The following is a 14619-nucleotide window of genomic DNA, read 5'->3' on the forward strand; positions in this document are numbered from 1 at the left end:
AAGTATTGTGTTGGTTTTCTTTGCAGTATTCAAGATCTGCAAATGTTCTTGTTTGTTACTTCTAACAAGTTTATCCCATTGGACAGTTTGTCCTGATTCGAAATATATTCAAATGATCGCATACAAGCATATGATAAATTCTGAAAAATTTAAATAGTTTTGGAGTGATCTCTTAAAACTTTCTGTGGCTACATGAAAAAGTTTTGTGTTTGTCTGTATATATTCTTTTCAAGCTTTTAGGCTGATCAATTATATTATTGGTCATCATTACAAAGGGTAATATGTTTTATTCTTCTGAAATGGTAGGGTGATCTGCTGCTGGTACATTCTGTTCAGTGGGATGTGGGTTTAGTTGTGTCATAATGCCATAGTTAATTTTTATCTATTGGTATATATTTTATGGAAATGAACTGAAATGTTCTCATCTAATTTAACTGTGATTGTAAGATACTGTATTGTATGATGTATATTTCTTAGCAAAAAATATAGTTATTAACTTTCTCTCAACCCATATTTAAACCCTTCATTGATGATTACTAATCATGTGCATGCACAGAAAACAGGTGAAGTGAACATCCAAAAGGGTCTAAATTATTTAATAATGTAATATTAATGAAATGTACATTTTGGGAAATATTTGTACACAAATAATAACCAAGCAAAGATACAATTAAAAAATTACAATTAAAACACTGTCTTTGTGGAACAGCCCTCAGGAGTTTAGCTAATTTCCATACGTAAGAGTCTTAAAGATACATTGTCTAATAAAATAGATGATTACACCACGTCCTAACCAAACGCACGCAATAAGATTCTAGGGCTAAGCAATTTGTCTGTCCTCATCGAACTGGACAAAGGGGTGTGGCTTGAGAATCAATCACAAAACACAGCCAATAAGACTGCAGCAGACGTTGATGCATCCTATTTCATGACTCTTGGGATGCCTTACTGGACGCTATGCTATAATTGCTATACTTTCAGATTCTAAATTTATATAAGCAGTTTCTCATCATTCATGTTTTTATTAAACATGAGTCATATTCATGAAATTAAGCGTGCAGAACTTCCCAAGTGTTAGAAATAGAAACAGTTTCTGTCACCGCTGGTTTGGACAACATCTCTGCATAACATGGAAAATATGCCTATTATCATATTGCGTGGTATCGTGTAGCTTTTGGTTAGGACATGGTGAAAAAATACTACAGTACGTATCTGTCAATGAGAGTGGACATTCAATAAAAGTGTGTGTTGGCTGAGCGTGTTTATGAAAATCCTAAACAAAAGTATTGATAGTTTATTGTCCCTGACAGGCACTGTAACCTTGTCTCTCTATAGTGCTGATGGACACACAGGGCATGAGGGGCCAATAGAGGGCCGAGAAGTGAGGGGCCAGGGTAAGGTCTCTGTGTCAGGACTCTCTTGTTCTTTTCCAGGAGTTCCTCTCTCTCTTTCTGCCTGCTTACTCTCCCAAACCGCCCTGTCTAATGACTCTCGTGTGTACCGTACAGTATGCGGTTGGTGTTCGTACAGTATGTATCGTGTGTATTTTGTGTGTACAAAGTAAAGTGAATGTACTTGTAAGTTTGTGTACATCCCTTCTCTAAATGTGTTCCTTCATGTGCGTTATTTCTCTTTTTACAACTATCTCAACCACAAGTTTCCTTCCAGGTTAGCTGTAAGCTGCTTTCCAAGCATCTTCAGCCTGAAATAGCAAAACCAAATCTCATACTAAGATTAAAACAAGGGTCGCACAACATGCCTATAACTCTGAGTGGTTAACCCCATGTTTAACCTTAATCTCTTTCCTTCTCTTTCTTTCGTTCTTTTGATGAATACACTTATGTGCATACATACATGAGCTTGTGTTTGTATGTGTATGTATATATGCGTTAACTGCCTCTCCAGTGTCGACATACAGTTCAGTATGTAGGGTTCCTCTCTCTCTCCCTCCGACGTCCTCTTTGACTCTCTGTCCTCTCTTGCTCTTTCTCTCTTTGTGTAGGTGTCTATAGTCAGCCTTATAGCTAATGCGCTGGGCTACTCAGACTTGGGCCCCATAAAGTCCCTGAGGACTTTGAGGGCTCTCAGGCCCCTGAGAGCTTTGTCCCGGTTTGAGGGCATGAGGGTAAGATCCAGGACTGCCCCATGCATGCCAGTCACTCCGTGAGAACACGACTGCATGCTGTAAACCACCATTGTGCAGAAAGTAATACCACGGCTTTAGAGGAATAAGCAAATCTGTGAGGATTCTGTAAATCCAAATGACATTGTAATAGATAAACTTACACTTCAAGTGCATGTGTTTGAAAAATATATCCGCATGGAAAACCTTTTCAACATTGCATCATGATGCATCTGAAATGTTTATTTTTATTTAATTGGTTAGATTTTTTTGAATGATGACGTTTCTTGACTATTTTAATTGACACCACAAATAATCTTATAGCAACTTTTGGGGAAACTTATGGTTTTAGAATAAACACGAGATATAATCTTGAGGGGATATTATGTTAAGATGCCTCATCACAACCATAATTTCTTTTATGTTTTGGTTTTTAATTGGGCAATTTATGCAACAGCATTAGTTGAAGGCCTGTCTGTGATCTTTCGAACATCTTAATGTCTTAAAGTATAGCCGTTTCTAATAAATGGATTTCTGTCATTTGCTCAAGTCTTTTCCCAACCAAAACCCATTCACATGCTCTTTTTACTATGCATATTTTCTGCACCACAACATTAATCATACGTTGTTTGTATCCTTACTTCACCTACTGACTTATTTCTAGTGGTGGGCATAGATTAATATTTTTTAATCTAGATTAATCTAGATTAACCTTGGAATTAATCTAGATTAATCTAGATTAAAATGGCTCATTTGAATTCTGCCGAAGGCATTCAGAATATGTGTGCTACCCAAATAATGACTAAAAGTAAGTCTTTGAGAACGGGTTTCTCAAGCCAGGTGGCGCATTAGACCAGGGGCTCATCTACTGTTTCCAAAATGCATCACAAACTGCTTGAGAAAGCTGTTCTACTATGATAATTGGTGATGAAAATTAAATTATGTTCAATAAGATGTACTTGTGTTACTTCCGCAATAGCTAAGGGATGCTTTGCGTTTAGGTGGTACTTGAGACTGGAAGAGCTCCTACAGTACATTTACATTTACATTTAGTCATTTAGCAGACGCTTTTATCCAAAGCGATTTACAAAGAGTTAGGGAGCAACAAGCGATATGTCATACAGGAGCCATAATACATTAGATCTCAATACAAAGTTACTGGTTTCAACTAAAGCTAGACCTGTCGAGAGAAAGTTTTTTTTTTTTAAACCAACTGTATGTAAAGCAATTCCGTACAGTAAACCAATTCCACATTGCACAAGGTGCAAACAACCTCAGTCTTGTAGAGGTTTCTATTGGGAAGCTTCTTAAAAATACATTTTCCCTGAAGCAAACCCGGCGGCTTCATAGATGCATCCATGTTAGCACGTCACGTTTGATGTGGTATTTTCACAGTAACGTTATATTGTGTTCAGCCCAAACACAAATGGCGCGTCAAGCGTGAGTGATTTACATGTTAAGTCAATGCAAAGATGCGATAGACCTACTTGCTGCGCGAATCGCGCGAATGAAGCCCTGGTTATGAGATGATGAGGCGGCGCGAATGACGCGAATGAAGCCCTGGTTATGAGATGATGAGGCGGCGCGAATGACGAGAATGAAGCCCTGGTTATGAGATGATGAGGCGGCGGGAATCGCGCGAATGAAGTCCTGGTTATGAGATGACGAGGTGGCGCGAATCACGCGAATCCCGCGAGTTGAAAAATCTCGTTCTCGCCCCCAAGTAAGCTAGGTATACATCCGCGCTAAAATATCAAGCTGAAAGTCATCATAGCTTGCGTCGTATAGACCCAGCTCCCAACCCAACTTTGAGAATAGATTAACGGCGACATTTTTTTTATCGCGCGATAAGAGTCTCGCGTTAACGGCCCACCACTACTTATTTCACATTATCACCAAATAATGTAAACAATACAAGCACAAATGTCTCTTTGGCTTGTTGATTCATAATTTGATGTAGCCTTTTATTTTATTAAATCCATTGTAATATCATTTAGCAGAATAAAAGAGTTGTATTACTTTTAAGGAAAAATTGTGACTGATGCAATAAAATCAGTATCAGTATCAGTAAATCAGTATACCAACAATTTTAGAATCACTTAATACACTTGCACAATCATGCAAAGCAACATAGTTTTTGGATGTGTTTAACCATATTTATTATAGTTTTTTAATACACATATTGATATTCTAAACACTCTATCCATCTATGTCACCTGCTCTTTTGTCATTGCGAATCATGTTATATGCATCCTCTTTGTGGTATAAACAGAAAGCCATGTACCTCTCTAGAATCTATCAAGGACTAGATTGTTTGGGTTGTATTGTCAGGATCACTAATTAATTACAGTGAGTAACAGTAGTAGGATTTGTTAACATGGTTAACTATTTATTGTCATTAAAATGGGGTTCATGGCTTCTGCTAAGACTTGTCCCCTGCATGCGCTCAAATTGGCTAATTGTATTTGATCATCTATCAATCATATAATGTCCTAAAGGGGGTCACACACTGGATGTTAAGTGCCAAGAGTTAAACAATCTAAAATCAAGTGTGTTGTAAGTGTACACATACTGGCGACGTTATGGATATCTTTCAGGCATGTGCTCTAATATGACTCTAAAAATTCAATCATTTCTTTCTGAACAATAGTGAAAAACCGTCATAAACACAAATAACGTACTAGAATAATTATTAATACAGATAAAATTCTAGAAAAAGCTACTTGATGTTAAATAACAATAAAATAAGAGATAAAGTTCTGTCCAATAGTTGGAAAAATCCCTTTTATCATTTTGTTTTGTTCTGTTGAACACAAAAGAAGACATTTTGAAGAATGTACCTCTAAGACAGCAAACTGTTCTGGGGGACTTTTGAATACCATTGTATTTTTTCCTGCCATGTCAGTCAATGGGGGGCAAAATGTATCTGGTTATAAGCATTCTTCGAAACATCTTTCGTTTTGTTCAGCAGAACAAAGAAATGTATACAGATTTGGAACAACTCGAAGGTGAACAAATGGGTCATTTTTTGGATAAAGTGTCCCTTTAAAACTGGCCCATCTTTAATTAGAATTAGATGGTATACCTACACATACACAAACACCTACACGTCCAGTGAGTGATGCCCTTAACATTACAGCTTTTGCGTGTATAAGAGGGAACCGGAAGGGCAAGACACTTCCTCTACAATGTCTTAATGTATGTTTTAATCTCAACCTTGTGGTGATCGGTTTCCTTATACACTTGTTCTTTTGTAACACTAAGCAATGTACCGGTATGGAAAGAGGAAAATATTGATATGCAGTATATAACTCTGAGATAAATCAATGCAATCTTCCTACTTTTTACTTTGCAGTGAGATAAAAACTGTCAGTTAGTTTTTCTTATGTTACATTATGGTATTTTCTAGTTCACCAGAATTTCAATCTTATCATTTATACTAAATTACAGAATTTCAATCTTATTTCATTTATATTAAAAATACTTTCCTTAAATCCATGCCTTTTTTTAGCATCTTGGTGTTGTCAATTAAGTTAAGTTGTAATTTAAGTTGCAATATTCACTACCGTTTAGAGGTTTAGGGTCACTCATTCTTATTTTTTTGCATATTAGAATTTTAGTACATGTATGAATAACACACATGTAACTTGGGAATTATGTTGTGATAAATCAAATCAGAACAAACTCATTCAAACTTATTTCATGGGTTTTACACTCATTATTTAGTCAATGTCATTCATTTCAAAAACACTTTTAGTAATAAAAGAAGCTAATATGTTTCAATTATATTGTTCTCTACAAAACATTCAAGCATACATCTCCTACACAAGGTCAATCAAAATATTTCAAGTGACCCTAAACTTTTGAACAGTGGTGTATTTATATATCTCCATGCTCTTTGTGTCTTTAGGGGTTAAAGAAAAACTACACAATCACATTTACCTCCTCATAATTTGTTTTGCACATATGTTAATGATGCAAATTACACATGCATAAATAATAATCATCAAACAATGGCCATATATTGACAAAGTGATTAAAGGCCAAACCATTGTAGAATTTGTAGAATGTTAAGAGATTAATTTAATTGTAAAAGAGCGTGGAGACATACGTTTAATATCTGAACACCAGGCACCCAGGGTAACATATTCTAACTCTCTTTCTCTTTTATTCTCGTTTTGATCCCTCTTCCCATCATTCCCCCAATCTCTTGGTCTGCAGGTTGTTGTGAACGCTCTGGTGGGTGCCATTCCCTCCATTATGAACGTGCTGTTGGTGTGTTTAATTTTCTGGCTGATCTTCAGCATCATGGGTGTCAATATGTTTGCTGGGAAGTACCACTATTGCTTCAATATGACCTCAGAGGAACTCTTTGATGCTAAGCTTGTCGACAACAAATCAGAATGCCTAGGACTCATCGAATCAAACTACACTGAAGTCCGTTGGAAGAATGTGAAGATCAATTTCGACAATGTGGGCGCTGGTTATCTGGCACTCCTGCAAGTGGTACTTGACTTTTCTGTTTTTTGTCTTTTGTGTGCGAGTTGTTTGGACATAAATCAAATTGTACATGAGCATACAGAGCAAAAATTCTTAGAAGAGCTTTTCTTTTTGTGACCTAGGCAACTTTCAAAGGATGGATGGACATCATGTATGCTGCCGTGGATTCCAGAGGGGTGAGAATCATTTTATAGCTTCTTGAAAGACTTATTTACGTTTTAGTTGATGGTGTGACCGTGCGCAGAGTTCATTAATATCATGTGAGTCGCTTGTTTTGTTGTTTGCTGTTTTCAGGTTAATGACCAGCCAATCTATGAGGACAATATCTACATGTATATATATTTTGTGATCTTCATAATCTTCGGCTCCTTCTTCACTCTGAATCTCTTTATTGGTGTCATCATCGACAACTTTAACCAACAGAAGAAAAAGATAAGTGTCTTGGTTTCTTAGCACTATAGCGGTATATATACGCAAGATTTTTTACAGGATTGGGAAAGAAGAATCTATTGCAAAAAATGTATAGCAGCAGAAACTACACTTAAAGCTTAAAGCTTAAAGTCACAAGAAAATCAAAGCACACCATTCATTTGCACTTGTAATCTTTAATCAAAAACAATAAGCTCCTCTCCCACGTTCAACGACAACTCTTCACCACATGACGTCAGCAACAAAAAAAAGGGAAGGACTATACTGACTGTCCAATGGCCAGGCATTTTTAGTCCTCCCCTCCAGGCCCAACTTACAACACACCAATCAAAAAGGAAAGGGCAAAATAAATCGCAACTTCCGTTTCATGGTGGCTTTCATTCAAAAATTATTTTATTTAAAAAAATGACTTTACAAGGCACTTGAATTCAAATAGTGAATGTAAAAATAAATTTTGTATCCTTTAAAATTAAGATAAATTGGTTAAATTATTTTGATGAGTTCAAGTAATGGAAAAACATGTGTTAACTTGTTAATCTTTTTTTTTACAGTGTATGGTGTGTAAGCTCAGTGTCAAAATAATCACATATTAGGCACTGTTACATATGTAAAATGTTGGAACTTTAAAGTTAAAGCAACGGTGTGGAGAATTTCTCACTATCAGGACTCTAATAGAAGTCTCCTCAACTAGTACCAATACATAAAACAAACATGACTTAATATCAATTGCCAAGCATTTTTTTTAAGATTGACAAGCAATAGCACATCTGGACAGCTTCCACTGTATACACTCTTCACAAACAAAATTAACATCTAATGTGCCACAGTTTCATGATATCATAATAATATAACATAATTTGATATTGTTTGCAGGTTACTTTTAAATATACTTTCAACTATTATACTATTCAACTAATTTGATCAATTTTAACAAAAAGTACCAAGATGGTGTTTGTATAGTTTTACAACTGCAACCATTTAACTTTCATTTATCTTTTTCAATCTTGTGATAAAAAAGGGATGGGGCTCAATTTTATTTATTATTTAGTTTTAGCCATAGTGTGCTATGCTAAAGTGATCTGTTTGAGTGAGTTGATATGTGAGCTCATATGAACATCAAGACTGGTATCATAGGTTGTAACCAGTGTTTTGTTTTCCCTATACTTTGGAGGTCAGGATATCTTCATGACAGAAGAGCAGAAAAAGTACTACAACGCTATGAAGAAACTAGGTTCGAAAAAGCCTCAGAAGCCCATCCCCAGACCGCTGGTATGCAGACACAAAAGTCTTGAGGCAATACCATCATCTCTCAAACCATCACATGTCAATAACTGCCCTTCTTATCGCCATTTTCTCTTTCTCTACATTTCTTCTTTCCTTGGCAGAACCCAATCCAGGGGATGATATTTGACTTTGTCACCCAGCAGGCCTTTGATATCTCTATTATGATTCTCATCTGTCTGAACATGGTAACTATGATGGTGGAAACAGATGATCAGACGAAGGATACAGAGAACATCCTGTACTGGGTAAACTTCATATTCATCGTGTCTTTCACGGGCGAGTTTGTCTTGAAGCTATTTGCTCTGCGACACTACTATTTCACCAACGGCTGGAACGTCTTTGACTCCGTTGTTGTCATTCTGTCCATTAGTGGTGAGTACGCCGCCCAAATGGGATTTTATCACTGGACTGGCATTTACATTAGAGCTGTAAATGGATAATTTACCCAAATATTCAAATCCTGACATCATTAATTCACCCTCACATTGCACTTAATAAATGTTTAATCTTGGGACAATTTTGAAAGTTTTCCTTTGCTCCATTTTTCAGGTATGTTTCTGGCAGACCTGATTGAGAAGTACTTTGTGTCACCAACCTTGTTCAGGGTAATCCGTCTGGCTCGAATCGGCCGCATTCTGCGTCTCATCAAAGGAGCCAAGGGCATCCGGACATTACTGTTCGCTCTGATGATGTCACTTCCTGCTCTGTTTAACATTGGTCTGCTGCTTTTCCTCGTCATGTTCATCTTCTCCATCTTTGGCATGTCTAATTTCGCCTACGTGAAGCGAGAATTAGGAATTGATGACATGTATAACTTTGAAACCTTTGGCAATAGCATGATCTGTCTATTCATGATCACCACGTCAGCCGGCTGGGACGGTCTCTTAGCTCCAATCTTGAACTATCCGCCTGACTGCGACCCTAATAAAGAGAACCCAGGAACAACTGTTAAAGGTGACTGCGGTAATCCATCAGTGGGAATCTTCTTCTTTGTTATGTACATCATTGTTTCCTTTCTGATCGTGGTGAACATGTACATCGCCATCATCTTAGAGAACTTTAGCGTTGCCACTGAGGAGAGCGCCGATCCGCTCTGTGAAGATGACTTTGAGTCCTTCTACGAGATATGGGAGAAGTTCGATCCGGATGCTTGTCAGTTCATCACCTTCGCCAAGCTGCCAGACTTTGCAGATACGTTAGAGCATCCTCTCCGTGTGCCAAAGCCAAACATCATTGAGTTGATCGCCATGGATCTGCCAATGGTAAGCGGCGACCGCATACATTGCTTGGACATTCTGTTTGCCTTCACCAAGCGTGTGCTGGGTGACAGCGGCGACCTGGATATGATGCGGCAGCAAATGGAGGAGCGCTTCGTGGCGGCAAATCCCTCCAAAGTTTCCTACGAGCCCATCACCACCACGCTGCGCCGCAAGCAGGAGGAGGTGTCGGCCATGGTGATCCAGAGAGCGTACCGCTCGCACCTGGCGTCCCGGGGCTTCATCTGCAAGCGCAGGCCTGCCAACAACAAACTTGAGAACGGAGGAGCCAATCAGGAGAAGAAAGAAGGCACTCCCTCCACCGCATCCCTGCCATCTTACGACAGCGTAACCAAGCCTGAGAAGGAAAAGCAAGATGACAACAACGAAGGAAAGGGACGCAAAGAGAAAGGCAGAAACCAAAAAGACGTCAGGGAATCCAAGTGTTAAGGACGTTGAAACTCATGGACAGTATTAATGATCTTGACAATATAATAATGAAAAAACTGTAATTTCAAGCTAATGGAAACACTGAATCCAAGTATACAGATGTACAGATTAAAAACAATATTTAAGTAACTCAACAAAAAAATTGTTTACAAGCGTCACAGGTGCATCGATGTGGAAAAAGCATTGGGGTTCATCAAAGCTTGAAGACTCTTAAAAGTTAAACCAAACATAATCAGCTTCCTATGTGACACTGTTGCATCAAGACTTGATTTAAACAAAATCAAATACAAGTTTCAAAAGACTGATACTTGATCAAGCGTATTTTAGAGGGCTATATCGCGCTTCAGTATGGAACTCCTTACCGAGCGGGAATGTGATAATCCGCACGGGAGAACAGGGATTGACCGCCCTTACGATCCCATTCTTACGGACTGCGTCGTTCCATGAAGAAACACTGCTTTCCATGACAGAATCGGCTTCCTGGAGTGGATGGCGAAGGAGTCTGCATCGTTTCATTTCATAAATATGTGTACTAACTTGAGAAAGTGTTGCGAGTGAGCCGTGAGCGTGAACAAAGCCTAGAGTCTGGCTAAATCCAACGGCCTCTTTGCATTTGCTAGCGTTGAAAATCTTTTACATCGTCTTTACATTATATTTGAGCGGCAAAAAAGGAGAAGCGGGAGGAAAAAATTCACATTCTACATTTTGCCCATGTCACCCTGTGTCATGATAACTTTGTTATACCTGCATCAAAAGGCTTTTTCTACATGGGCTTTCACACCGATAGGATCGGGGGCAATAACCAGGGGCCCCCAATACACATCTCCAAATGAATAATAAATTATTGTGCTTGTTCAATGCATAGAAATGACTTGCATGATGGCATGTTTTGATCAGAAATTTTGCATGAATATTCATAGTCCACGAAACACTAATACTGACCACCACAGTGGCTTGATAATGTTTTAGGCTGTCCACTGGCTAAATTTACTACCAGAAACTTGATAGAGCATAATTTGATACTGATACAACCCAATTGGCCTGTACAAACATCTCCTCTACTTACAGTTACGAAGTAGACGATTAAATAGACAGAATTTGGGATGGTGCACAATGCGTGTGACTTACATTGAAACAAATGCTAGCATTGTGGCACATTATTGGAGAGAAAGGGAACATCCCATTTTTTGCTGCTCAGGAGATAACGAAGGAGAAAAGTTGTGTGCGTATGGAGACGGAAGGAAACGATACAAATATGAACACTGTAATTCCTAAAGCTTCTTATTTTATTTGTATGCAGCAATATCGGTTACCTCACCTACGGCACTACCCACACCGCGGGTTATATTGTAGGTGGGTCCAGGGAGGGTCAATAGGGCGGGGTGGGCATAATTAGGGGTGTAGCAAGTTGGTTGGCATTTTTGATCCTTATCAGGGGTACGATGAGATGAGCTATAACCGTTTCTGAGAAAGTGGCAGATTTTATTTTAGACGAACATTACTTAAACCCATTTTGCAGTGTATCTGTTTTATGTATAATATGTCTCATACTTGTTTGTCCCTAACTGAACTTTATCTTTTTATGAAGTCATCACATCTTCAGCAACGGTTTGATTGTAGCCAGGGCAAGGACATTGCGACTTGAGATAGACAGCGAGCCAGTTTGGCAGTCACAGCTGTTAAAAGAGAAGCCAAAGATGTTTATTTCATTATTTAGTGTGTGTCTGGAAGTTCCTGGAATGTTTCAGGGGAGGTAGAACCGATCCCCTCCCGTAAAGCACTTTCAGACTATTGCTTGAGCTTGAGCTTCCCCATTCTTCTCAGGATACAACACAGATGTATCATTGTGACTCCGATGTCATGAATAAGGGCCTTCACATTGGGTCCCAAGAATGTTTGTAAGATGGGGCGGAGCTAAGGCAGGAGCACTCCCACCTTCTTAAACTCATGGAAAGAAAAGCGCAGGGCTATTTCACGTGGAGCTAACCCCAAGCAGCTTCGGAGTTTGTTATTCTAGGTATGAGCAAACCGCCTGGAGGCAATGAGAATCGATGTGAAAAATCATGACAGTTTTGTTGTATGGAACACAGGGCCTTTGATTTCAACGTGCAGTTCTTCAACCCCTTGTCTGCCTTGTTTTTCATTAGTAGACCACCACACTAATGCCAAATAACCATTAGGCACTGGTCACACAGATTATTTACTGTGAGCCACGCAACTTCTACATCAAAGCTAATACATTTTCCTTTTTTTGTGATATCAGCGGTTTACCCTTAACCCGTCACCTGATGGTCCAGTTGCTGCATGCGAGGGCGTTGACTTGAACCTAAACAAAAAGCTCAGCAAAGCTCAAACCATTCTCATTTATGCAGCCACGCAGGCTCGAATGTAAAAACGTAAAAAAAAAAAAAAAGAGAACAAATCTAAACAAATAACAGACCGTACATTCATTATAATAAAAAACGAGTTACAAAAAATATATTGTACAGTATAGGCTATGTTGTAAGCTGCACAAAATGCTGAAAAGTTAAGAATGCACTTTTTAAGAGACTATAAATAATGTAATATATCATTTTATTTTAACGGCATGCATAGTTTTTTGTAAATACAGAAGTACTTTACTGCTATTACTCGAATACCGAAAAGTAATTATAACCTTATTAGAATGGCTTCACTCATTGCCCTGGTCTCACTTGTAGACCGTGACATATTTGTTAGAAGGTGTAGATTTTTTTGAGACACTTCACATTAAAGAGGGAATTCCAATATATGTTAAAAGCAAAAAGTATATATAAATCTATACAGCACTCAAGACATATATAGAGTTATACACTACATATGTATTTATGTATACATGTATATGTACATATGTGTATATATATGCAGACGTATACATATGTATGTATATACGATAAGAGAGCACTGTCCTACTCCATGTTGACCTCAGCTTGGTGTTGAGGGGGTTAGCACCACTGGCTGTCATTTGTTTGTTTACTTTTGTGCAATACGTTCGGTGAACGACCAAAACGTCTGCCCTGGCCCGCACAGCGTGTGCGTGTGTATTCGATGGAGTGCATGTCCGAGTGCTCGTGTGTAAGCACGCGCGGGTCCAGCTTTCAATGCACGGTGATGTACTGGCTGCTCGCTATGGCTTATGCCGCCTGTTTTCGGGAGGGGAATGCACTACCAGCAATTAATTTACACCCTGTGTGAAAACATCTTACCTCCCCTTCCACCCAACTGGCATACATATGCACCAGAGGACACATACACTTCCCTGTTTTCATCTTCCAGTCTAATCGCCAAATGCCGTTATCTTTCAGTCGGAGTCTGAGAGAGCGAGTGTGTGGGACGGGGTTGGGGGGAAGGTGTGTGACAGTTCGGTCACTTTAAATGTGTGTACTGCAGCTTGACTCTAAAGCTTAGCTTGTTTTTCATCTCTTAGATACACAGCAATGCAATTTGCAGTTTAGGTTTGGTTAGGCTTTACCTTATGCTTTTCTTGTCTTTGTACGTTTGTTTAAGGTGCCTTTTGATGCGAGATTTCGTTTGTTGACAATGTAGATGATGTTGCATAAAATTCTCCTAAACAAGTGGAGCTTGTTTCAAATGAGCACTGGGAGAAGAACTGAACTAAAGAATGTCTGTGACATCTATTAAAAAGCAAAAAAGAAACAAAAAGACAAAATCTAAAAAAAGACAAAAACAGAAAAATGAAAAGAAAAAAAGAAAACTTAACTGGCATCAGCCTGACTTCATCATCAGAGATTGTCCGATAGCATGGGGCGAAAAAATGGAGTCCAGCGGTCACTCGATGAATCTCTCAAAGGTCGAGTGTCTAGAAAGAGATACAGTTTGACTTCTGTGCTCAGCTTCTGTTAATTTTCAGCCACTTGTTTTTATTTTTCTATAAAGACTGATTTCTGTCGATTCTTTTGTAGCATGACTGAGATGCTATTTCCTTCATTTGCTGACAATATCTCAAGTGGTTTTTGGTTCATAATGTTGTACTTTATCTCCTGCCACTGATGTTGGAGGGGAGAGGGTGTGTTGCACAACCACTTGACTTAGCGAGAATCTGTGAAAGATTGTCTTCATTTGAGCACGAAACCTTTTTCCAAACAATAAAGCAGCCTTCCAGTTATGCTCGAGTGCTTGTGTTTTTCTTGCTTTTGGTGAGGACACCGGGAATGTATTTCATTTTTGGATGCAAGAGCATGTGCATACAACATTTGTGTATAGTGCAAATTTTTGTACTGTATGGATAAATGGAAAAAGTTATATTTAAAGCTGAAGTTTCATTTTTTCAATGTAAAAAAACAAATCTAAATTTAACAACTGCTAAAAAACGCCTCATTTACATCAGGGTTCTGGTTGTTTATGATCACATGTGGACAGTGTATGTATGAAAAAGTTTTGTTTTACCTTGCGGAAACATTTTACCCTCTAACCTGCCCAATTCTTGTTTTCAGTTCAGTTCTCAGATAAATTGGAAAAGGAGTCCAGATTTTAAAAATGATAACATTTCTATTACTGTTTCGATATGCATTAAACTGAGATAACTGATCTGACTTGTAA

General features: G+C 38.4%; 1 protein-coding gene across 3 annotated transcripts in view; it reads left to right on the forward strand.

The window, feature by feature from the left end:
- The window catches only part of scn8ab (sodium channel, voltage gated, type VIII, alpha subunit b), a 55905-nt gene extending 41720 nt beyond the window's left edge, over nt 1–14185 (forward strand). For all 3 annotated transcript variants that reach the window (XM_056751111.1, XM_056751110.1, XM_056751112.1), the window contains exons 21-27: nt 2003–2125; nt 6344–6628; nt 6745–6798; nt 6917–7054; nt 8216–8320; nt 8437–8707; nt 8885–14185. In XM_056751111.1, coding sequence (XP_056607089.1) covers nt 2003–2125; nt 6344–6628; nt 6745–6798; nt 6917–7054; nt 8216–8320; nt 8437–8707; nt 8885–10041 — 2133 coding nt within the window. In that variant the 3' untranslated portion in view covers nt 10042–14185. The remainder of the gene's footprint in view (nt 1–2002; nt 2126–6343; nt 6629–6744; nt 6799–6916; nt 7055–8215; nt 8321–8436; nt 8708–8884) is intronic.
- The last annotated feature ends 434 nt before the right edge of the window (nt 14186–14619 follow it).

Source organism: Triplophysa dalaica, chromosome 6, assembly GCF_015846415.1.
Source record: "Triplophysa dalaica isolate WHDGS20190420 chromosome 6, ASM1584641v1, whole genome shotgun sequence".
In the NCBI taxonomy this organism is placed as follows: domain Eukaryota; kingdom Metazoa; phylum Chordata; class Actinopteri; order Cypriniformes; family Nemacheilidae; genus Triplophysa; species Triplophysa dalaica.